This window comes from Filicampus tigris, chromosome 14 (assembly GCF_054856515.1).
Source record: "Filicampus tigris isolate MCC_2025a chromosome 14, RoL_Ftig_1.0, whole genome shotgun sequence".
Classification (NCBI taxonomy): domain Eukaryota; kingdom Metazoa; phylum Chordata; class Actinopteri; order Syngnathiformes; family Syngnathidae; genus Filicampus; species Filicampus tigris.
The window spans coordinates 22,042,110-22,067,615 of record NC_141230.1 but is presented as its reverse complement, the minus strand read 5'-3'; the positions used below and the strand labels follow the sequence as shown (position 1 = coordinate 22,067,615).

General features: G+C 43.8%; 3 protein-coding genes across 3 annotated transcripts; 2 read left to right on the top strand and 1 right to left on the bottom strand.

Moving 5' to 3' along the window:
- The first annotated feature begins 13 nt into the window (after positions 1–13).
- Positions 14–11,274, top strand: usp37 (ubiquitin specific peptidase 37). The gene is made up of 24 exons (XM_086051056.1): positions 14–191; positions 775–998; positions 1,524–1,674; positions 1,801–1,892; positions 2,468–2,583; positions 2,681–2,758; positions 3,423–3,511; positions 3,663–3,759; positions 3,994–4,152; positions 4,241–4,372; positions 5,447–5,570; positions 5,657–5,907; positions 5,977–6,094; positions 6,543–6,622; positions 6,742–6,900; positions 6,976–7,029; positions 7,159–7,306; positions 7,396–7,615; positions 7,783–7,952; positions 8,047–8,107; positions 8,459–8,574; positions 8,671–8,740; positions 9,158–9,296; positions 10,233–11,274. Exons 2-24 carry the CDS (start codon positions 825–827, stop codon positions 10,315–10,317), a joined length of 2,883 nt encoding a protein of 960 aa, XP_085907182.1. The 5' UTR covers positions 14–191; positions 775–824; the 3' UTR covers positions 10,318–11,274.
- ybey (ybeY metalloendoribonuclease) lies at positions 11,275–13,081 on the bottom strand. Its single transcript, XM_086051060.1, has 4 exons — positions 12,121–13,081; positions 11,768–11,899; positions 11,640–11,708; positions 11,275–11,415 (listed from the first exon to the last, which is right to left on the bottom strand). Exons 1-4 carry the CDS (start codon positions 12,328–12,330, stop codon positions 11,320–11,322), a joined length of 507 nt encoding a protein of 168 aa, XP_085907186.1. The 5' UTR covers positions 12,331–13,081; the 3' UTR covers positions 11,275–11,319.
- lss (lanosterol synthase (2,3-oxidosqualene-lanosterol cyclase)) lies at positions 12,430–25,123 on the top strand. The gene is made up of 23 exons (XM_086051057.1): positions 12,430–13,347; positions 13,968–14,136; positions 14,642–14,780; positions 14,856–14,964; positions 15,056–15,177; positions 15,480–15,576; positions 15,943–16,078; positions 16,547–16,655; positions 16,771–16,889; positions 17,009–17,106; positions 17,485–17,512; positions 17,633–17,689; positions 18,359–18,430; positions 18,623–18,673; positions 18,766–18,915; positions 19,018–19,114; positions 19,685–19,790; positions 20,558–20,623; positions 20,704–20,781; positions 20,860–21,030; positions 21,935–22,013; positions 22,085–22,293; positions 24,814–25,123. Coding segments are annotated over exons 1-22 (2,193 nt in total). The 5' UTR covers positions 12,430–13,345; the 3' UTR covers positions 22,223–22,293; positions 24,814–25,123.
- The last annotated feature ends 383 nt before the right edge of the window (positions 25,124–25,506 follow it).

The window sequence follows — 25,506 nt, the reverse complement described above, 5'->3', positions numbered from 1 at the left end:
CTGTGCGTCACTTCCGGGGTAAATTTTCAGGTTCCCGCCATCATCGCACTGCGTTGCTGCGAGTCCTCACCTCTGTGTCAACAAGATTCCATACAAGGAGCCGGCGGTGAATGCCGGCGAAACAAACTTTGCTCTCCTAACAACGACGTTTTGAAACGAAACGTTCCACGGCGAGTGTAGACCAACAGCAGGTAAGAACATTTCAAGCTATGTAGTGGACAACCAAGTCAGTGTTTTCACCTCTCCGTAATGACAAGCAGGCAAATTAGCCTGTTAGCCACGTTAGCTTTACTAGCCGACCCGCTAATGTCGGCCTTGCTCCATCCATCCATTCCGAGAGGACGACATTGCTCCTGAAATGGACAACTCTGCCCGTTTCGCGTGAATCGAAATGCTTTCTGCCAAGACGTGGCCAACTTCTATTGGGGGAATTTGCTTTCGCTAAGCGAGCGCTCGGTGGTCTTTTCGCTCAGCTTTCCTGCGGCGGTCACAGAGTGGCCAGCCGTCGTGCTAGTTTACAAAAGCGCGCACGACGTGAGAGTATCGAGTTGTTAATTTGACACATAATTTGTCTCCCGTGGGCTTAAAAAAAATGTTTTTTCTTCATTTTTAGGTAATGTGCTTATGCTCAAGTGTGCAAAGAGTGGGTCTGTTAGCCGCTGTGCTACATAGTTTGTAACTTAAACTTCGTCATCAGTCGATTTGTATAGAAGCTTAATTTTGTTTGGCAAGTGTCCTGACCAGCTGGTTTTTGGTGTGTTTTTTTCCGCATAGGATTCGATTGATCCACAACCTCCAAAGTGCACCGACGGGCTCGTTAATCCATGGCCACCCTAGTGCCCAAAGTGTCCAGTGGAGGCGCTGTGAAGATGCGCTACACCGGCAGCGATGTCAGCGTCTCGCGATGGAAGGAAGGAACTTTTGAGATACTGGAAAAGGACACCAAAGTCAGCCTGTGCCTGAAATTCAGCTCCGGCGGCGTGGGCAAAACCTTCCAGGTAATATTGAAACTTTTTTTTCTTTTTCACCGTGTGGATTCTTGCTTTCTTTTTAGCAAATTGTTGCACAAACGAGATGGGTTAATTTTTTTGTAGCACTAAGTTGTCTTCAGTAGGGTTGTGGTTGCGCTGGAGCCCATGTCGACGGGCCCCCCAAAACTTAAATCACTGTCGCGGTGTTTGTAATTAAGCCTATAGTGATGAATATTTTAATTAGGCCTTATCACAGTTTTCCATCCGTCCAGTTTCCATTGCCCCGTCATTAGTGACGCAGGTGAGCTGAGTCTCTCCCACCCATCTTTGGGCGAGAGGCCTGGTGCACCCTGGATTGATGGCAGACTGTCCACAAGAATCCAAATAGTGTAATAGTTGGTTTATTCAATCTTTATTTAGTCAAGAATGTGAATACACAATTGAAACTGTCGCAAACAAGGAATCTGTAAATGCAATAAAATAATAGCCTCCTATTACCAATCAGGACATTTAATGCAATTAATGAAAATGTCATTTGTTTTCTCACCCCAGCTGAATCAGAACCTGAAGAAAGTCTCCCTCGCCACAAACAAAATCACACTGGTTTTGAAAGACAACCGCTTTATCTTTCTGGACCAGATGTCTTCCAATTTGGCCCGGAAGACTAATGACTACCTGGAGAAGCTGATGCAAGGAAAGACAAGTAATTGGTCCCCCCTTTTAAAACAAAAAAAATGTGTATATCAAAGCAGGGAATGACAAAAAATTCACCGGTGCCTGTCAAATCTGCAAAATGTACTTTTACAAAGATTCTTTTCTTCATTCTAAGGTGTTTTAAAGTCATCCCATGGGAGTGTAAACTTCAGTCTGCCGACCCGCCGCTCATTGAAGAACGAAATCAGTCCCCCTGGCGAAAGACAGGTGAGCAATAGCTTTAAAATGTAACTATTTAGGTAATTGATTGTTTCGAGTCCTTGTTTGATTTTAAATTGTGTGAGTCATTGGAATTAGAGCCTTTTAAGAGTACGTATTCCCACATTTCTGTGGACCTCCATGAAAGCAGGCTCATTATCTTTGAATCAAAATCAAACATCTGCTTTTGTTTTTTAGAAGACAAAGATCAACATTTTTGCATGTTTTGTCATGTAATAAACCAAAGCAGTAACTGAATCATAATGAATTTGTTTTGCATTTTGTGCACCGTCAATTTGAAACAATGTCCTGTTTTTGAATAAAGGGCTGAAAAAAGTAAATAATTAAAAAAAAAAAATCTGATTCATCGGTTATTCAACAAAACAGTCGACAGATTGATTATTAAGTCAACCCAACTTTCAAATACACTTAACACAAAATGTGTTTAACTATATGAACTCTTGATATTATAAAGGTTGATTACACTTCACACTGGGGGAAAAATACTTTTCAAATGGGTGAATTTGACCCACAATGTAAACGGAGGCTTCAAGCTAAATATTCAAACTTTGAACATCTTGCAGACAACAGCAAGACGTCAGAGTGCAGAGGGCCGGGAGGACTCCACACAGCGTAAACCTCTGGGCAGCCCGAGCAGAGCCGCCTCCACGCCTACTCGAACCGGACTTTGCGAGAATCGGTGTGATTTTCTTTGCCGTCGATATTGGAACTCACCGCTGTCTAAAAGAAGCACCCAAATAATCAGTTGGAGTCATTTCTCAACCTTCTTTTTACAGGAGTGAAAAGAGAAAGCGACTCCTCACCTCTGAAAATGACTTGAGTGAGGACTACCCGAAGGAAAATGACTCCTCCGGGTAAAAATCATTCACTCGTAAACTGAGTTGTAATACACAATATTCATTAACCCTCCTGTTATGTCGCAGGTCAGAATGACCCATTTTTAAAGTTTTTGTTTGTGAACATACAAAAGAAGGAGGAAACATAATCAACATATCCAACCGAATCATGTCGCACAACTCAATCAAACAAAAATCTTTGACCAAAAACAGGAGTAAGCTTGAACACGATTCTTCTGCAATACGTGGGAAACTCAGATATTTGCACCAAAAAAAAAAAAACATGTTGAGTAACCAACATCCAGTAGTGCCTTGACTTTGGACAATTTACTTTAAGAAAACACAAAGTAATTGCAGAATTAAATAGAATTTCAAGAAATAAACTGCCTCATGATGGCTTGATTGTGCAACTTGTGGCGTACACGCCTTGGCCAACAGGAGGCAGTATAAGGCATGAATACAATAGATGTCACAGTTGCTCACTAAACTGTAGTAATCGTCGTTGCAAAACACTGCCACATATATAGTATGTTAGTCCGTCTGTGGCATTTCTCTTGATTGGCTAGCATTAACATAGCAGACTTGCAAACATAACTGGAGGGCGAATACAATCTGTGTGCAACTGTTTGACTTTGTATCTCTGAAACAAAGACGTCTTTTTATGTATCTATTTTCTTCAAAGCAACAACAAAGCCACTTTGGAGCCGTCTAGGAAGTTTTTACTGAGCTGTAAAGACAAGTTGAAGCAGGCAGAGGAAAATCGCAGTTTAGGTAAAACCTCCAGCAGTGGCACCTTGATTTCGAATCGAGCCAGTGTCATGTGATATTTCTCTATGCTGTTGCACAGCATGGTTCAGCACATTAAAAATAAATTTATATATATAAATATATCGATTTTTTTTTTTTTTTGTCTTGCTCTCAGCTCCTCTGGGTTCAACTACTCCCCTCCAGCCAACTTCATTCTACAGCAGTCGATCTGTGACCAAGGATTACAGCCAGAGCCACTCCTTTTCAGAAAGGTCAGCTCTGTGTGTGCAGTGCTAAAATAGAGAGTGCCCCCAATAATTGGACATTCCCGTTTCAATTTGACATCGTGAATACCTCTAACATTTTCCCAGGCAAATGACATTGCATGGGCTTAATATAAAAATTCAAGCAGATACAAGTGATTTTCACAAAGCTTGACATTTTTTTAATAATGTGTCCTTGAAAACTTGAATACAGTAACAGTGGTGCCATTTCCCACATCTCAGGCCTTCGAGTACGTCGGTGACGCCCACAGCGAAGCGCAGCCTCCTGCTGCCCAATCACTCCACTCCTTCCAAGAAAGTACGAGCCTCTGTGGATTACGGCGGTTGGAACAAGCAGAGGCCCTCCTCCACTGCAGCCCAGTCGCAGCCTCCCTTGCAAGGGTAAGGCGTTTAGTTTCTTGTCAATCGGAGGCCACCCCTGCCGGTGAGTTTTTCTGACAGTGCCGTCCGGTTTGTAAATGGTTGGCAGATTTTCAAATTTGGGCAACACTTGCTACATGAACGCCATTCTGCAGTCGCTCTTCAGCCTCCCGTCCTTCTCCAATGACATGCTGAGGCAGAGCATCCCTTGGAAGAGGGTGCCCGTCAATGCGCTGCTCAGGTAGTCAGACAACACGCATCATCTTCTGGGGGCTCGTCTTTAGCTTATCTCGTGTGGTTTTTGCGCACTTGGTCCAATAAAGATGATTCATGCTTACAAGCCAACATAATGCTATGGTGAGATGATGAGTGGGAAGGCCATTCGGTATGGAGGAGTATTAGGGCCATACTGAAAAGGAAAAAAAACATTTCCACTACAACATGACAGTTTAAGATATTTTACAAGGGGTATATTAAAATTGTATGTTTCTGAGATAAAGGGTTAAATGTTTTGGTATTGTCAAGGTTATAGTCATGATAGTAGATGGTCATCTTTTTACAAGAAAGTTATTTATGAGGAAAACTGGTATATTTCACTAAAGTTGTGTTTTAACAACGCATTTTTTTATGATAAAGTTTTAATATAATGACTATTCTCTAAAATAAACAAGAATATAGTTCATTAAGTTGGCAGATTTGGAATTTTACTTGGTAATGTTATTGGGGTTTTTTTTTGTAAAAAAAATTGCAGCCTTTTCCTTGAAAACATACAACAATAGTTGAAAATATTCATATTCGTGTTCCCAAAAATATACCACTTTATAGAGATATTATAACTTCAATCTCAATGTATATTATTTGATGATATAATATTATGACGTTAATCTAAAAAATCTACAACCTTTTTTCCCCGCAACCTTTAAAACTTTTTCCCCAGGGATATTTTATTCTCGTAAAATTACGACTTAATCGTAGCAATATTTTAGCCTATCCAACCTTAATCTCCGAGTATTATGACTTTCTTTTTTTCTCGAATATGACTTCATTCTCATATCGTTACGTATTTAACCTCGAAAATGTGCAAATTCAACCTCAAAAACAATTTCCCCCCCAAAATACATGAACCAGTTGTCGTAAGATTATGATGTTGATCTCGTGTCCACCTTGACAAACACAAAATTTCAGAGTACATTTACCATAATATGCCCCCTTTAATTTGGGCCCTTGGTCCTGCAGTGTAAATCCGGCATGCAGTGCCTGAAATCTGACAGGTTTTCTTCAACTGGTTGTGATGTGCCCGTTTTGGTACGTCCAGACGTTTTGCTCATCTTCTGGCCAAGAAGGACGTGGGCTGCCCAGAAACGCAAAAGGACCTATTGAGGAAAGTGAAAAGTGCCATCTCAGCGACTGCCGAGCGTTTCTCTGGAAATATGCAGAATGTAAGAGGCAGACGCCGTGAAAGAAACCATGTTCACAAGTCAGTTTTGTTTGAACAAAGTTTTGCGTCATGCCACTTCATCCACAGGACGCGCACGAGTTCCTCAGCCAGTGTCTGGACCAGCTGAAAGATGACGTGGAGAAAATGAACAAAAGCTGGGCCAGTGAAGCGCCCGCGTCCTCGTCATCGGCCTTGTGGGAGAGTATCCACGAGGCGACGGAGCACCCGCTGGCGTCCAAGACGGACCTCGGTGAAGAAGCCGACACCTCTCGCATCTACACCTGCCCCGTGGCGGCTAACATGGAGTTCGAAGTGCAGCACACCATCACCTGCAAATGGTGAGGCCCCCGTGGCTCGGCTCACCAAAGGGGAGAAACGTCATGTATGTAACAAGTCTATTTTTGCAGTTGTGGAGAAGTGGTGATCAAGCGTGAGCAATTCAACGACCTGTCCATTGACCTACCTCGCAGAAAGAAGACCCTCCCGCTTCGATCAATCCAAGATTCCCTGGATCTGTTTTTCAGGGTGAATCAACACACGACACGTTTTTAAAACTCTTGAGTTTTCTGTTATGCCAATCCTGTGGTGTGAGCTGTTTTTGTTTATTGTAAAATGATTGTCATTTTAGAAAGACACTCTCCTGTTCCTAGTGTGAACAGTCAGTGATAAATGCTATTCAGTAACCTGACTATGGCATTTCCCATTAAGTGTTAGCAGGATGTTAAACAGGCTTGTTAACTCATCATAACAGATAGTGACGATGTGGTGGTTTTAACAACAAAACTTTCAATTCTCTTTGCTTGTGTACAATTTGACACTAAACTTCAAGTGTGAGTGTCAATAAACAGCTAAATGGCTTTCTCTTTTGGGGCGGGGAGCGGGGGTTACTGCCGCTTGTTGCCGAGAGAGTTAAATCCTTCAGAATCGTTTGAAACAAGTGTAAAAGTTTTTTTTTTTTTTTCTTCTTCTGTAGTTGGAGGAAATTGAATACTCGTGTGAGAAATGCAATGGAAAAGCAGCCACGGTTACCCACAAATTCAGCAAATTACCTAGGTAAGCACACGCAAGACCTGGCGTCTTGTGTGAAATAATTTATATAGAAATATAGTGAACACAAGTCAAATGGATTTTTTTTTTCTGTCTCTAATAGATGTTTTCTTTTTCCCCTGCAGAGTGCTCATCCTCCACCTGAAAAGGTACAGTTTTAACGCGCAGCTGTCTCTGAACAGCAAGCTGGGCCAACAGGTGGTGATACCTCGCTACCTGACCCTACTGTCACATTGCACCGACTCCACACGGCCACCCATCACTCTCGGCTGGAGTTCTCAAGCGTAAGACCCCAGGATACATTGTTTTTCCCTCCCAATTTTACTTAAAAATAATGATTCCCCCTCTGTTTTTAAAAGGTCCAGAGCACTCAAAACCTCACAGTCACTCAATGCATCCACGGCACCGCTCCGGTAAATTATGATTATACATGAACTCTCTAACAGAAGGATAAAATGATCACATTTACATCCAACAAACTACTCCGGAGCCTTTTCTCTGCGTGTGTCATTTGAAATGCAATTACAACCTGATGGTTATAGGAAGTTCGGAGGGAAGTTGGTCAATTCCAACAACACGTCTGCGCTAGTGGACTCGGACAGCGAAGAGGAGCTGACCAGAAAGGTGAGCGCCAGCCGCAAACGACGAATCAGCAGCTGTTTGCCGGAAGATGACGAACGACTGGAAGAGGTGAATGTTTTACGGGAGGAAATATTTTGGTTTGTTTTCTTAGTTGTTTTGTTTTTTTTATTCCTTAACGCAGTTCTCATTGTTCTTAGCGGGGAGTTCCCATGGATCCAGCAGACTTCAGCGGGATAAACGACGACGAAATGTTAGAGGCCGTGCTGGAGTTCAGCCGTCAGGAGGCCGGTCTCACCGCCCCGTCGAGCCTGGACGACGAGCCCACGAGCAGTCCGGACACGGGCTTCGGCGACACTGATGCTCAGGAACTGGCCTATCACTCAGAGCTGATGGATACGGACAGTAAACAGCCCGCCGGTAAGTCCAAAAGACTTCAAAAAAATAATACAATTTAAAATTGAATGCAATATGTTGGGTTCAGAGTCGGGACGGGAGTTGTCGCCCATGTGACCATTTTTTTTTTCTGAAGTTTTAACTGGACAACATACTGAGTGGAGAGGTTTAGTCACTCAGCTTTATTTTAGACGTGTTGGATTCCTTGGACTTAACCATGGACGAGAACAAAGAGAACCAAACCCCCCAGAGTTCGCAGGGCCAACAGGGGGAAATGGATTGGGTCCAGCAGTACAGCTTGGATCAGGAGAGGGAGGATCAGGAGTTGCAGCAAGCGCTGGCTCAAAGCCTCAAGGAGCATGTACGTCTTAAAAGAAATATGACGTTTTCATCTTGAATGACTATTTCTACTGTTTATGCAAGTGGACCGCTAAATCGTTGTCTTGTGCATTCAGGAAGCCCAAGAGATGAGAGAGGCGGATGATCTGAAGAGGGCCACTGAGCTCAGCTTGCAAGGTGGGAACTGTCCGCTCATTTCATTGGGTGTGTGCGCAGTGGAAACACAAAAGCCCCCCCATGTCAGCAACTTGTCTCAATATTCCGATTCAGACAACTATACTCGTGGGGCAATTAGTGGGGCAGCATGTGTCAGACTTATTGACACCATTTTACAAATAAAAAAAAAAAAGACATAAATAAGGGCATAAAACGTGGAATACTCCAGGTCAGAGTTGTGAGAGGAGACCAACCAGGACACCATAGGCCATCATCTACAAAGGTCCCTTTTCCATCATGTCCCCTTGAAAGCCACATGCTGTGACTGTAGTAAACGCCGATATGAGAGTAACAGTGTTGTCACTCTGACAGAATTCAACAATTCTCTGCCTGAGCTCATATGCTCGGATGACGATTCCGGCAACGAAGACGTGCTGGACATGGAATACACAGAAGCTGAAGCCGAGAACCTCAAGAGGAACGCTGAGGTAGCTCACATCCATTGATGCCTGCCCTCCCTCTCTCGCTCTACAACATGAGGAATTTTATTTCTGAAGACCCCGCCCGTCACCTCTCTTCCACAGTGCGGGGACTTGGCCAACTCGTTTCGGCTCATCAGCGTCGTCAGCCACATCGGGAGCAGCTCCTCCTCTGGTGAGACGTTGCCCAAATATGAATTTGTACTGTGTGTTCATCTTTGGTCCAAACTTGGAAACACCAGTGCCAGTTAAATGAACATCCATTTATTTCACCACAGAAAAAGTGGCACACCTCACTTGGAACACATTGTTACCGCAAATTTGAAGCAGAAAAGCAGTAATTATGCTCTCAAATACAAAACACTTCAATATATTTAGTGTTACCTTTCATACATAGCAGCTACTGAGTGGCAAATAATGACTTTTATTTTGCAATATTGCCCAACCCTTTAGCAATTGTCTCCTGGAAGTCCCCCAAAAATAATCCATGGTTGGAACACAATAAATGCAGCGGAGAAAAAAAAACAAGTGCTTTTGATTGTTTGTGACGCTCTGTAAGAGGAGGCGTAACGAGCGTGTTGGGTCTCCTCAGGGCATTACATCAGCGACGTGTACGACATGAAGAAGCAGTCGTGGCTGACCTACAACGACCTGGACGTGTCGCGCACTCAGGAGGCGACCGTCCAGCGAGAGCGAGACCGCAGCGGGTACATCTTCTTCTACATGCACAAGTGAGTTGGCGCGTTGGAACAGACTCAAATGTTGTTGCTTTCAAGCCGCGTTGATTGCATTTAGTAAAGCTTATTCGCCACCGACTACGTTTACAAGCATTTTCATGACGGTAACAACAAGCACAGTTGAAGACCCGGATATGTTTGTTTAGTAGTGTGTTTTGTTTTTGTTAGAGAGCAACAAAATACAGACATCATTTCCGAATTTTTTATTCATAGTGAATAGAAAAGGTGCAGTTCTTTTCTCCCTCCCTCTTCCAAAAGCACTTGCCTTGTCTGATCAGTGACACGGCCGAGTTGTCGCGCAAGAGGATAGCGACTTCATCACTGTGGGTGAGATGGCAGTTCAAACCCGTTGCTGCTGTCTCAATCAGTGATGAGACAACGTTCTGCTTGGCGGGGGGGAAACGCCCCTCTCATTTGTGATTACGTGGATTTCTTTGTCGTCTTGCGACGGTTAAACTCAAGTTTCACTTGCGCTCCGCCACTTTTTAAACATATTTCCTTTATCGTCCATCAATATAGAGTCGTACTTTGACTCGCAAGTTGAAATCATTTCGTGCCATCAATCCATTCCAGGCCCCTAAAACACCATTATTTGTTACATTTTAAGAAAGAAAATGATTTCATTTTGTACTAGCCTTTGCCCTGTTCAGTAAGGAAACTGTATCGGCCACTGTGACTCTCCTTGCCCGCATGCAAGAGTATGACACTATTGTACTTGCTCCATTTTTCTTTTTTTCAATTCTCAATTAACTTGTAAGTCATGGTACCACTGACTTAAAGTAACATCATTTTTTTGTTCTCGTCAGTCCAGATTGAGGGTTAAATGTTAGTCAGCAACAGCGGCTGGAGCATGTACAGATCTTTAGAGCAAGACGTTTTCATGCATTAATTTTTATTTATGTATTTTTTCTTTCCTGCGTTTGTCCTCAGGGACGTGTTCGAGCAGCTGTCCGAAATGGAGAAGGCCCCTGGCAGTGTCTCAGACTTGGGGAGAAATGTCCTGCAGCCCCTCTGAGTGCTACAACACCACCTGAACGTAACTAGACTGGTGTCATATTTACTACTGATTGCTCTTCTCCACCACCCCCCCTTTCCATTTTGGCACTTGTTTCCCGCAAAACGGAACATAAACACGACTGTCGACGTGACGGGTGCAGTTAAATTGTTCAGTTGAACACAGTTGCCTTGGTCTTTTGCGGTCTGCATTTGTTCCTTGCTACGGTTCTATCAAGTAACTGTTTTTTAAACTCACCAAAACGCCACAGCAGGAGCTTCATGAATTCTGTTTTTCTCCCTCGACCCTCTCTTTGTTTTATAAAGTAAATACAAAAATGACTATGTTGGATGATAAGCTATTATTTAGAGTGTAGAGGGTTGCTGTATTTAGCGGGTACAGTTGGTGCAATATCCTTTTTTGGCACAATTCAAGCTTTGTGTGGATTTTTCAGTGTTTTTCCTCAAGCTGCTGTTGTGCTTTCGACCTGTTAACAAGTTCCTGCAAAAAAAAAAAAAAAAAAAAAGCCCTCCTTTGTCTTGCGTTTTCATCATGTGCCTCCTGAGACGTCTGATATACATATATATATTTATGTATATATATATGTATGTATGTATATATATATGTGTGGATATATATGGATATATATGTATGTATGAGCTATACTTGCGTTTTTTTCCCACCCAATATTTTTGTCAAAATTACCAATTTTTATAGTCTGAGTGTTTCTATTTATTGCAACTTTGGGTTATTTCTCCGAATTGACCGCTGAAGATGCAGAACACCAGGGAAGCAAAATCTGTTATGGTCAAGTCGAACCTCCTCATTAGTCCCAGTCAGTCTTTTTGCAGAGAGAACAAAAAGCTCACGTTTCTAACCATGACATCCTCCTAAAATTGACAATGTTCAGTTTCCTCTTCAACCTGACAAAATTCTTACAGCTGACTTTGTTAATAAAATATTACAATGAACGTAGAATTGGTTTTCAAGTGTTTAATGGACTGGTCACATCACAAGTGGCTGTCACCTGTTTTGGTGGCATGGCTTCATTAGGGGCAGCAAATGTTGCCCTGTCAGTCTGTTGTACTCGCTCAGAATGTAGCTTTCCTTCTGCAGCATCTATAAAAGCACAGCAACACAAAATGGCACATCAAAACTGCTCTCAATGTAAGATGCCTGCCTTTCCTAGGTCAATTTGACCCGTTACCCAAAAAATGCCAAACTAGAAAAACATTCCAATACCGTGAATGTGTTACATCTCATTAATAACTGTTACTAAGCCACAACACTTGCTACTTTTGGAATCAATTTTTTTCGCTGCTGGCTGTTGTCATCACACATACCTCACTCCATTCCTCCTCCGTCTCGTGTCTGTAGCCAAGCAGGTGGCAAATACCGTGGGCCGTCACCACCTTCAAAAGCAAGGTGTCACATTGACGATCGATCGGTTTGTTTCTATGCGACCACTTACAGTGAGCGCTTCGTGCAGATCCGTGGACTCCTCCTGACACTGCCTCATGACGAATTCCACGCCCAGGAAAATGTCGCCGAGGTTCAGCTCGTCTCTGTGGAGGGGACACGGCATCTTGCCGGGTCTCAGGCCCTGGAAAGCCAAGCCAAGACAATAGACTTGGTTGGCATTGCTCCAACAGACTTTCACTAAGTAAAGACATGTTATATCGTGGGTCAAACCGACCCTTACTTAAAACTACTAAGTGAGGTGGCTAAATGTGTTGGCAATTATGAATACTGATTGAAATGGTGATACGTGACTTAAACAGTTATCTGGAATTTTTAAACTGGGTTCTATAGGAATGTATTTACCTCATGGAATGGAAACGAGAGGACATCGGTGGGTTCGTCCTTTTTCCTGTAAATGTTGTTGATGTGCTGAATCCTGCGATTATCAACACAAACGACACCCAAGTCGAACTTTTGGATGCCCAAGATGTGCCTGAGCGTGTTCACGTCCTTGCGGAGCCGGGCGCGGCGAAGAGGCACCACCTTTTGGAGATTCCTCACAACTACACCCATTTCTAAATAGCCGATCCACTAATATAATTATCAAATATCGCTCTCTAAGAGACGTGGGGGGGGGGGGGGGTGACTGCCGGTTACACTAACACCGTGATGCGGCCATGTCTGAAATCAAGGTGACACGCGCCGGTAATGTAGCGTTCGAAATAGCGAAGACCGTTCGGTGTTGTGGACCATTTCTGATTCGATGTTGAGGTACACCCGATAAAAACTCCGTTCAAATAGTTGCCTTTAGTTGCGGTTTTAACACAATGTAAGTCAGTGAAAGTCTCCGCAATGGCGGAATGCACACTGGTCAGCTGGTTTGTCGTGTTGCATTCAATGAAACTGAAGTCAGCTGACGAATTTTTACAAAATAAGACGGGTTACAAAAAAAGAGAAGCGTTGCCGTCAGTCAAGCGGTCATCTCCGACCTTTATTGAGGGCGTCAGCCACGTTTGATCGGAACGTTTTGATGAAAAACGGCACGTTACGATTTACCGGCAGCCTCGAATTTAACGTCCTTGTATCGTCACGCCGGAAACCGGATATACAGTTTTTATAACGGTTGAGTGTTTATTTACTTCTTTTTTTCAACAAAAGACAGGTGCCTGTATTGGCTGTATTTTGTAGCGTAATAAAGGTATTTTTTTATATGTTGATATGACTACTGTCCGAAAGAAAAAAAGAAAAACAGTGTAGCCAGCACGTGTTGTGATTACGCTAGGAGCTTTCTGATTAGTGGAGCTCGCAGCCAGCTCCGCCTACGCCCTTCACCTTCGCTGTCTGATTGGTCAATCAGACTCTGCTCATGTCTCTCCATGCTGAACTGTTTCTCGGACGGTGCCGCTATGCTTGCTGGGAAATGTAGTGTAAATGTGAGTTACTTCAACGCTTTACGCTCCTTGAAACACTACATATACCATGAGAAGCATATAAGAGGCGGGAACCTTCGGAGGTACCTGGAGTCGCTCATTCATCAGAGGAGTACTCTTGTTACCTTTGCCGGTGTCCTGAAAGTAAGACTGGGAAAATGTAAGTACGAAGTATTGAGCACGCCTGAATTCCACCACTTTAGCCCTTTTTGCATGAAAAGTGTGTTGCTATGACTAATATGAATTTTAATATGTTAATTTTTGACTTGTTCATGTTAAAGTTGCCATCAGTGGTTGAATTTGAGCTCTTACCAACATATGATATTAGCATAGCAAACATGTCATTTTGATTCAGTGCAGTTTGCCCAAACCATTTTTTAAAATGCGCATTTCTATGTTTTATAACATTCAGTTTTCCTGTGAACGTATTGTTGAGTTGGCAACACTAAACTGAGCAGCTTGGACAGGGATGCAAGTCCTAAGTTACTGTGGCAAAAATCAAGCAAGTCATGTCGAGTCCCCACTAAATTTAAGTCAAGTCATTAACTTGGGTTGCACAAGAGACATAAGTCAAGTCATATAGCTTTGCTTAGTCACGACTTATATTCGATATAGCCACTTTGTGCTCAGCGCCTGTACCTGCTGTAGTTAGGCCAATCAAGTTTTAAAATTTTCATCTTAGTCTGTCTTGCATCAAGTCATGTGACTCAAGTCGCCCACCAAGTATACAGTTGAGGTACTGTACATAGTATGTTGACTTTCTTTGTTGTCTTGGCCCAGGCACTTGCGGAGGCGAGGGGGACCGTACAAAACGGAGCCGGCCACAGACCTGACGCGCTGGAGGCTTTCCAATGTTGAGGGCAGGCAGACCTGGTCATACGTGGAGGATGTGGATGCCCCAAAAAGGGAGCAGACCATGCTAGAGGCCCATTCTTTAGGCTTGGACACGGTAGGTGCTAGTGGACATATTGTGTGCTTACTAAATGCTTAAAAAAAAACACTCTGTAGCGCCCCCTGGAAAGTTGAGAGAATGGCTTTTTTTCAGCCATAGACTGCACTGGTTTTCATGTTGGTTACACCATGGCCAAAAACTCACCAATTTTTGTAAGTGCACGTGTGCTTTAAAGTCAAAGGTGTTCTTAACAAACCTGCTATGTTGTGGGTCAAATTGACCCATTTGAGGTACATTTAAGTTGTGCAGTGGCTTAAGCACATGAATACCTACTGAAATGGAAAGTAATGGAGTTAAGAGGGTTTTTTTTTTTTTCCTCTGGTACTTATGGGTAAAGGGTCAAAATGACCCAGAAGAATTATAGCTGTTCCATGAACCTAAAGAAAGTTAATCCATCCAGATTCAATCCTACTGGTAACTAGGAAATATACCCAAATGAGCCTCTAACTAATCTGTCTGTGAAGCGTTACGGGTGAATTCGAATTTCAATTTGTCCCCACAGACGAAGTTTGTGCGCGACTCCGCGGCCGCCCGCACAGCCGTGGATGCTGCCACGAAAGGTATGAACTTCTACAGTCACCTTCAAGCCGAGGACGGCCACTGGGCAGGGGACTACGGAGGACCTCTCTTCCTGCTACCCGGTACGACGCGTCCCAAGACCAGCGACAAATCCGTATTTTGTCATGAAAATGAACAGTTGCAAACTATGTTTGCAGGTCTACTAATTACTTGCCATATCGCCAAGATCCATCTTGAGCAGGCCTGGAAGAAAGAGATGGTGCGATACCTGCGCTCTGTTCAGCTGCCGGATGGAGGCTGGGGCCTGTAAGGCAGCCCTGCTTTTTGTGCTTCCTACACATCGCGCAATGATCAGCGTGCGAAGGCTAACGGCGCCGTGTGCGCTATTTGTTGGCAGACATATCGAGGACAAATCGACTGTGTTTGGCACGGCTCTGAGCTACACCTCGCTAAGGATCCTGGGTGTCGATGCAGATGATCCCGACTTGGTTCGAGCGAGGAATAACTTGCATAGCAAAGGTTCTCAGAAAGTCTCCATGCTACTAACCCTCCTGTTTAATTACTTGGAAAAATATAGGTAGGTTAAATACAATAGATATTAGGGGACAAATTGACCTGTGACTAACATTCCCCTTAGTTTTTTTTTTGTTGTTTTTTTTAATGGGTCAGTTTGACCCATAACATAAAAGGAGGGTTAAGTGTATCATTTTCATTATTGCTATATATCATATAAGGATGCGAGGTCCCAGTTGATGTCTGTTATACTGTACTGCCAATTATGTTTAGTATCAGGACATAAAAATTGTGAACGTTTTCCGCAGGCGGTGCAGTTGGCATCCCGTCCTGGGGTAAATTTTGGTTGGCTATTTTAAATGTCTACAACTGGGAAGGAATGAACACGCTTCTACCAGAAATGTGGTAAGATCCAAATGTTCTATTAAACGTACTAAATCACAAGTTGAATTGCTATACATTTTTTAATTTATTTATTTATTTTTTAGTATTGATGACCTTGATATTTAGTCGTAGAGGTAATCATGAATTATACACGACTTTGATTTTTAATTTTGAGTTTACCCCTCAAAAACTCAGCACCCTCTGAAAAGTTAGGGTCGGGGGGAAATTGGAGGCACAGAACAAGGTTTCAAACTGAACAGAAAAGAATGTGTATTGTTTGTAAAATGACTATATTTTTCATGTTCCCAAACACAACCGCGACAAGCTTTGTTTTGCGTGTGCTGCGTTTTCATGCTGTCTGACTTGAGCGTTTCCATTTGATGACAGGTTGTTCCCCAGCTGGTTGCCGGCCCACCCGTCCACACTGTGGTGCCACTGTCGCCAGGTGTACCTCCCCATGAGCTTCTGTTACGCCGTCCGACTCGTCGCTGAGGAGGACGCCCTGGTCCTCAGCCTCAGACAGGTGCCGTGAGCTATTTTTTCCACCAGGAGGCGCTGTAACGTTACTCCTTCAAGACGTAGTAGACCCGGTAGAACTCAGTCCAAGCCACATCCTCAGATACTGGAGTCTTCTTGTTGCCCTTCCATGTGTGCACATCTATCAAAACAGCACACCCAAAAACAGTCTCAAGTAGCTATGCCTGGAATTAAACAGGAGGTCGGCCATTTTGGTTTGAAGCAGCCATTTTGTGTCAGTGCCCTTGGGAAGTTAAAAAATTTGGCGCCGGCTTCACCAATCAACCTCAATTTAGTCCAACAGAACAGGATGCACCAAAAAGTCTCAAGAACCCATGCCCGAAATTGGACAGGAAGTTAACTCTTTAGGTTTGAAGATTGATCCACTCCTACTGGCGAATTCATTCAAAGCTATTTGCATATAACGTGGCTTTGTCGCCGCTCGCGGCTTCACGTCAACTGTTTTGCCACCTAGGAGCTTTATGTCCAAGACTACGTCAGCATCGACTGGCCGGCTCAGAGGAACAATGTGGCAGCGTGTGACATGTACACTCCACACAGCACGCTGCTGACTGTAGCCTATTGTAAGTTTTTTTTTTTTGTCCCGGTGGAAAATAAAGTCAAAAGTGTCTTGTCACTGTGACTTTTCCCCGCGCTTGGTCTGTGACTCGCCGCCGTTGCTCTTTGCCCTCTCCGCAGCCGTGCTCAACGTGTACGAGGCCCACCACAGTGCCACTCTGAGAGGAATGGCCGTCAAAGAGCTGTACGAGCACATCCTGGCCGACGACCGCTTCACCAAATGCATCAGCATCGGGCCGGTAGTGGAGACATTGGCTTGCATTGCTCATATGCCAAACAGCATCGTTTAAAAAAAAACACACACAAAAAAAAAAAAAGCATAATGATGTAATAGTGAGGCATGACCTCTGTGCTGCAGATCTCCAAGACGATCAACATGCTGGTGCGCTGGTACATGGACGGCCCCTCGTCTGCAGCCTTCCAGGAGCATGTGTCCAGAATCCCCGACTATCTCTGGTCAGTCTGCGAGACGCAAGCCTGTTGTGTCCCGATCATTCTAAATCGTCTCAATGGCAGCTCCGTTGTCGGGGTCCTGGCTTTGCCCAAAAAAACGGCATGCCGCCTAAGAATACAGCACGTGCTCACGCGTCACAAGAGGGCACGCTCAGTCGTCACCATAATTGCTGTTTTCCATTGGATTCTTTTAGAATTCGGGCCCGCAAGTCTTTTTCATATAAATATTTACCGTAATCATCACTTTACTGCAGCATTCGAGTATGTCAGTGATGCCATACTGAGGAACAGAAGTCCCTCATAAATTGAGGACCCGCTGTTGTGATTCTTTTTTTGAAATCCCATTGAATCTAACTGAATTTAGTCATCTCTGCATTTCAGGCTGGGACTCGACGGTATGAAAATGCAGGTGAGCCATTTCCCTCCGCGCCTGATCTCGGGCCAGAGGAGAGCCGAGGCAAAATAACCTTCGGGCTGTCCGAGTGTTTCTGGAAAAGCGCGCCAAAGGCCGTTGTGTCTTTTTGCGCAGGGCACCAATGGGTCTCAGCTTTGGGATACTTGCTTTGCTGTTCAAGCTTTCCTTGAGGTAATTGAGGCCTTTCTGATTGATGCTTTTGTCCAGTGGCCAAGGGCAAGACTGCGTTTTACTTGTCAGGAACTTGGAGAACAGGTTTCCTCACCTACTGTAGACGTGAAGCACCTCAAACCAGAATTTTGGAATCTCGGTTGGTTTGTTTTTCACAGACAGCGATCTGATAAATCTCCATTGTCTCTTTATGACGTTATTACCAACGCACCACTCGACTGTACTTCTATTGTGTCATCACATTTGCAAAGTGTATATGGTGTCTTCATATTTGGACTTTCTTCTCATAGCCTTTTACTCAGGTTTTTTTTTTTAGATCTTATATGTGGACCATATTCTCAAAAAATGACTTTTTTTTTTTTTTTTTTTTTTTAAATATTTTGATGATCAAGAAATGAAAATCTCTTTCCCATAATATATTTTCACTGTCTTCTAATATTTTGATTTTATTTTCATAAAAGGAAAACGCTTTTCGGAATATTTGTTACTTTCTCCTAATAATTTCAGTTTATGCTGACAACATTAACTCTCTTTTTTTTTTTTTCATGTCTTAATATTTTCCCAACAAAACAAATGGAGGGTCCAGAAGACCTGTGTTTAGTTGAGGTGATTCATAATGGCTTATATGACGTGGCTGTTTGAAATAATTTGTCCAATGGGGTCTTTCAGGCAGGAGCGCAAGACAACTCCGCTCTAGCTGAGTGTCTCCGGCACGCCTACCAGTTTCTGACACTCACACAGGTGAGAAAATGTTAACATTGTTAGCTGCCACTTTTTGGAAATGTGAGACAGCCACTCTGATTTTTTTTTTTTTTTTTTTTTTTTTTTTTTTTTTTTTCGGGGGGGGGTCAGGAAGGAAAAAAATAAATGTGAAAATGGATGTTTTTGTCTGTGTCTTCTATGCCTCCATGAAACTTATTTCCCCTTCACCAGATCCCCGATAATCCTCCCGATTACCAAAAGTACTACCGGCAAATGAATAAGGTACACGTCATATCAGCTGCAAGCCTTTTGACTTGGAAATCGAAGCGCTTGATCCGGCATTTCTTCAATTTAACGGCAATGCCTTTGTCCAGGGTGGCTTCCCCTTCAGCACCCGCGACTGTGGCTGGATCGTGGCCGACTGCACGGCCGAGGGCCTCAAGTCCCTGATGCTGCTGCACGAGCTGTGCCCTTCCGTCGGCCAGCCGGTGGCGCCGCAGCGCCTGTATGACGCCGTCAACGTGGTCGGTGCCCGCCGGCCTCATCCACCCTGGCTCGGTTGGCTGTCTGCATGCGTCCCGATCGTTGCGATGAGCTCCGTTTGCGTCTTTTTTTTTTTCCCGTAGTTGCTGAGCATGAGAAACTCTGACGGCGGCTTTGCCACATATGAAACAAAGAGAGGGGGGAGACTCCTTGAGCTGCTAAACCCATCAGAGGTGTTTGGTGAGGCTCTTGCCAGATGCATACTCGCGCTTAATGTGTCGTCGCTGTCCTGTGAGAAACACATGTCAATTTTTTCAATGTTCCTATTTTTACACGAGTGGCGCTTCCGCATTGCATTAACGGCAAAATTATTTTTTTTTTCCAAAATTGGACATGTGTTTTTCACAGAACAGCGACGCTACGTACATTGCCTGAAGTGGCATGCACTTATTGAATAAACAAACGGTCACAGAGAGTCTTCGTTTGACCGGAAAAAGCATTTCTGGGATACCGACACTGTGAGAACAGTCGCTTCCGACAGATTGGAACCCGATCCGGAACTCCGGACTGCGTGGCAGACGTGTTAACACGCCGTCGGTCGTGTTGTCCACTCATTTCTCAAGTGGTGGAAGTATCCGCAACAAACAAGAAGTCACGTCTGAAAAAAGGGGAAGCCAAAACTAAACGTGACATTTGTGTTGCGAAAGTCTGACGCAGTCTTTCCGATGTGACCAGAAAAGGACAGCCAGTCCAGTATAGTGACATTTGCGCTCAAACGATGCGCAAGAATCATGTGCCTTTCACAAACAGGTGACATCATGATCGATTACACGTATGTGGAGTGCACGTCAGCAGTGATGCAGGCTCTCAGGCATTTCCACAAGATCCATCCTCAACACCGCACAGACGAAATTAGGTACACGGACACAAAAGTACTTTAACCTGCGTGTGATGTTGCGGGTCAAATTGACCCATTTTAAAGAGAGCTGTTTTCTGACATAACTGACAAGTCTTCTGCTTGGCTCAACAGGTGTAATCAACAAATGCATTACGTTTTAAAAAATGTTTTGAAACATCTGGATAGTTAAACATGCCCGAGAGGAAAAATGCTTTTCTGAGAAACAGACGTAACAGAGAGGGTTGTAACTCACATATCCAAATGCACTTCGTAATGCTTTACTTCACATATTTGAAATTGTGAGTTATAATGAGCTGGGATTTTGTTTTTGTTTGTGACACTTTTGGATAATTACGAGAAGCCTTCTCTTAACTTCAAATTGAATATATGAAGATATTTGATCCTTGAGGTCAGCCTGACCGCAGACATTTAAACCGCCAGAAAGCCATTGTTGGTTGTGTGTTGACTGGCCAAATTGTGTTGAAGTTTTATTGATTATCCAAAAGTGTCAGCACATTCTTTATATCACATTAACTCTTGCTCAGCATTTCAAGAAACATTTTGCACTTGACCTAGAACAGATCATAGTTGAAGGAGGACGAAAGTGATGTTCAAACACTTTTTAATGACAGGTTGTGCATGTTGATGACAATTCTTAAGCCAAGCCGAGAACCTTTCATACCGGAAACGTACTTTTAATTTTTTTAAACGTGTTAACTTGTCCTCCAAGCGTATCATTGCAAAGCAAGGTGCCGACGATGTGCGTTGCTCTATCTGCGCCCCAGGAACACTCTGGGAGACGCGCTGGATTACTGTCGGAGGGTGCAGAGGCCCGACGGATCCTGGGAAGGGTGAGCCCGAACGCCCGCCCGCCGCTCGCCCGCCCTCTCCATGGCAAGGTTAGACTCCCTGCTAACTGTTTCACGCCCAGGTCCTGGGGAGTGTGCTTCACCTACGGGACCTGGTTCGGCCTGGAAGCCTTTGCTTGCATGGGCCACGGCTATCAGAGGTGGGAGCAAGTCACGCGTAAAGGTTAACACAGTTCAAAGTCCGTCAGAAACTGATCTTAGCGGGCTCCCTTCACTAGGAACGCCTGCGCCGAGGTACGGAACGCCTGCCGCTTCCTGTTGGATCGGCAGATGCCGGACGGCGGCTGGGGGGAGGACTTTGAGTCGTGCGAGCAGCGGCGCTACGTTCAGAGCGGCTCGGCGCAGATCCACAACACCTGCTGGGCTCTGTTAGGGCTCATGGCGGTCAGGTGAAGAAATCGGATCGCACTACTCGGACCACTTGTAGTCCTTGCAAACAGCTCGTCAATGACATTGTGGCCGAGTTTTTTTTTAGGGATATTTCAGCTATGGCGTTTCAGGTACCTGAAGGCCAAAGTTCGATTTTTTTTTTTTTTCATGGGGCTCTGTCACCTGCTGCATGTTTAATCATTAAATTGCAAAATAAAATCTAAGAATAACAAAAAGAATATAATTAGGAAGTTTTATCAGAAAAGTTTTCGGAAAGATGGGAAAAAAAAAAAAAGCTAAATACATTTTTGCATGTCACGTTGACCCACAATTAGACCAGTCACCTGCCTCTCCTAAATATTCAGATTTGTTTTTTCCTTTCCAAAATTCGTGTGGAAAAAAAAAAGAATGTATGGGTCAGTTCATGATTTTATTTCATGTAATTTTAACAAAGTTTGCTCTAGATTTTTACAGGTCAATGTGATGTGCAATATTACTCAAACGCGCCTGTTTTATTCTGGGTTAAATTGACCTGTAAAAATCTAAAAACTATTTAATTGTTCAAAAATGTATTTTTTTATGTAGATTTATTGTTGAATATGGAAAAAAAAATCGAGTTTTTTTTTTTTTTTGTGTATGGGTCTGTTTGACCCGCCATATAGCGGTAACCCTCCTATTAGACTGCAGGTCAAATTCACCCAATGTACATATTTCTTTTTAATGGCTGGAAATCATTTTTCAAAATGTGATTTTTTTTTTTTTTTTTTTTCCTTTTCCTGGTCAAATTGACCCATAACATTAAACCCACTGTTTTATTGTGGGACAGATTGACCCATACAAACCTACCGACGTTTGAATAATGCACAATGAACCATGCGTGCTTCTCTTCACAATTCGTTGACTTGACGACGTGTTTGTCTCCAGGCACCCTGAGCAGCGGGCCATCGAGAGGGGCGTCAAGCTGCTGATTGACAAGCAGCTGCCCAACGGAGACTGGCCTCAGGTGAGTCCCGTTCCACCCGTCGTACTCAACTCGGATGGTGGAACACGATTGACTTTGTGTTGTCAACTTAGGAGAATATCTCAGGCGTGTTCAACAAGAGTTGCGCCATCAGCTACACCTCCTACAGGAACGTCTTCCCCATTTGGACCCTGGGCCGCTTCGCATCGCTCAACCCCTGCAGTTCTCTCACCGGAAAGCTCCAACTGTGAACACCTGGAGCATCCAAACAATCAACCTACTACCCTGGTCCATTTCAACTCTATCAATTCCAAGATTCCAAGTCAGTGAGTGTGAAAGTGTCCCTACGCAAAAAGTGATATTCATTTGTGCTTATTAAAGGGGACCCAGCATGGAAAATTGACTTTGGAATTGCTTGTTTACAAGTACCAGTCGTCAAGTGTGAAATTACACAACCAAGTCGGTCCTTTCACAAAAAGGTGTCTGTGAGTTTCGCAGGGTTGTGACATCCCAATTTTAAACACGAATATACATTTCAGTTTTACCGTAGCATTTCTTGTATCCAAAGACATTACCGGTAATGCAAAATGGCATTCTTCTTTAAAAGACTAATCAAGTAAAAGAACAACGCATGCGCCTTAAAACTATTCTGACAAGTACAATTTCTCCCAAAAGCTACTTAAATGTTACAGGCTAAATGTAGCATATTATTACGCATTTCCGGCCCGTAGTCGCCGCTTGCCCCGTCGGCAACTCCCTGGCTCCGACCCTGGTTGTCATGGCCACGAAAGCCATACAGACACCACCAATCGCAGTTGACCTGTTTTCTGAATCTGAGCTGCGATTGGTCGTTATCTGAGCCCCGAGCAACTGTGATGTCATTTTCAGTCGACAGAAGTCACAAAATGGCCGCCCCCGGAGATGGGTGAAAACGATTGGATTTTGTTGCTTAACTCATATTCCACAAACACAATATTCATCGGAATGCTGTGTTTCAACTAGTGGGACATATTCTTCAAATAATATCGGCTTAAAATCGTGGGGGGAAAATGCACGTTAGTGTTGGCTTTCAGGTACTTAATCAACAAAAGAAAGATGCAATTACTTCTGATTGCTAAGCATTTTTAACGTACGTGTTGTGTTTGCATTTTTCCGGCTGACTTTCCGTTGGACCATGCTGAAGGGTGCTTTCCAATCATGTAACGCATTCTTCAGTCATGAGCCATTATTCCGCAGTACAGTTGATGGTGTTGTCACGGTCATCGACACGCCTCAAGTTTCCCATAGAGCCGCAACCTGGGTTTTGTTTTGAAGGTGAAGCAATTAAGAATGCGCGGGCCCAATCAAAGCGGAAGATCTGCGCTTATGTCAGGAGCGTCTCGCAATGTGCTGGCGACAACCGGCAGATCTTTCGCGATGATAGCAAGCCAAGCACCCAAGGCTGGTTTATCCAGTTCTGACGTATTTCAGAAAATGACACTTTCACTCTCCTGTTACATCCATTTCTGAGAATATTCATGGGTCAGAATGGGGGGGGGGGGGGGGGGGCGGGGGGAACAAAACTCCCAATAAATATTGTTTACATTTCATTTCCATTGCTGAGCATCTCAATCAGTAATTATTTACAGCGCATTACCGCTCGCGGGTCGTGGCTCAAATGAAAGTCATACAATATGATCATCTTTTTTTTTTTTTGCGTCGGCTCTTACAGAGCATGGTTCAATGATGACAATTCACTTGTTTTTCATTTGAATCAATAATAGAATACATTATACAAAATGACAGGTCAAACTTGTAAAAGGCTCCATTGTCTTATTGTGAACTTGTGTATCCTCATGACAATGTGACCTGTGGCATACCACGACGGTTAAAGTTCAAAGGCACTTTTGTGCTCTAGAGGAGGGAGAAGAAGAGGAGTTCCGCCAGCATGTGTGCTTGGCACCGTGAATGTTCACAACTTGTTTGGATCCAAAATATTAAAAAGCTTGCGCTGACGCAATAAAATGGATTCAAACATAAGTCGTTTGTGTGATTGTGTTTTCTTTGTTTTTAAAGAGACACTACATCTTAATGCATGTCAATATGTCAGATTATAGCATTTAACGTGTCACCTTTCAAGTGTAAACACTGTAAGAAGAGAACAATCAAGACACAATTGAAGTCTACAGATCATGAAGTGGTTAGCAGGCGATCATCGGAGGAGGGGCGCGCAAAGGAGTCGAGTATTGACACAGACGATATTTGCATACAGTTGGCATCCCAAAAAGTTCCGAAGGTGTGTCCACATTTTTTGGACTGGTACAGAGTGTCGGATGTTTGGCAACGCCTTATTGAAGGGCAGGGATAAATTTACCTGGCGGAGCAGCTGAGCCACTTGACACAAAAGCGCAGCCAGTCCAAAGGTGAGCAAGTGTGCATCCAAAAGGTAAAAAAATTTTTTTTTCAAGGTGAATCCTGGAAATGATCCAACTTTGATTGCTTTGGCAAAAAAAAAAAAAAGATCTTGCCAATTCACCTATCTGTTCTGTATACTGGTGACATGGTAGCCAACTAGTTAGCTAGCACATCGGCCTCACAGTCTAGAGGTCAAGGGTCTGATCCTGTGTAGAGTTCGCATGTTCTCCCCGTGCCTGCGTGGGATTTCTCCGGGTACTTTGGTTTCCTCCTACTTTCCATAAACATGCTTGGTAGGCTAATTGCACACTGGAAATTGTCCCCAGGTGTGACTGTGAGTGAGAAAGGCTGTTTGTCTTTGTGCGCCGGCTACAATCCCTGCATTGAATTATTTGGAACATTCCAACAGTTCAACTCACCAAGGGCCGTTTGTCTTTGTTCCAACTAGAGGCAGAAAGTCAGCGTCCAAAGATGCCCGTCAGGTATCCCATCTATCGACCCTACGTTTGTCAACCGCAACCGGTGTATCGCCCCGTCGTGCCTTGTGCTCCGCGAGCGTGCTACGCTCCAGCTCCATTTCATGGACCCTACATAGGAAGGCCTGGCATTGGGGGATTTCGGCCCGGCTACGGATACGGCTACGGCTACGGCTACGGCTATAGACCTGGTCCCTGCTTTAAGCGTTGACTCACTTTGATCCACTGATCGCATGCTGATGTATCATCCTTGAATGCAATAAATGACATGCTTGAATGAAAGCTGCTGACTGCCTATTGTCATTTACTGTACGAAGAAATGGTTCAGCTCCTGTTTTGTTGGTTTCTCAGCAGTAGAAATAATGATCCTCGGTCAAGTTGACCAGCTTTCACAAAGCGAATGACCCCAAAATGGCCGCCTCAAAACAAAATGGGAGACATTTTTGGTCATGTCTTCATGAGACCTTTTTTGTGGCTCTTCTCTTGATAGACATGACCGCAAAATGTCACGTTGCTCAGTGAAACTGGCTTTGGAGCCTGATACGTACAGTACTGCATGTTTTTTAAAGCTTCCAAATGTAAATGTTTGCAAAATGATCAATCCTAAAAATGGCCAGATCAAATCAAAATGACAGACCTCCTTTTTTGTGGGTCTACTCATGATA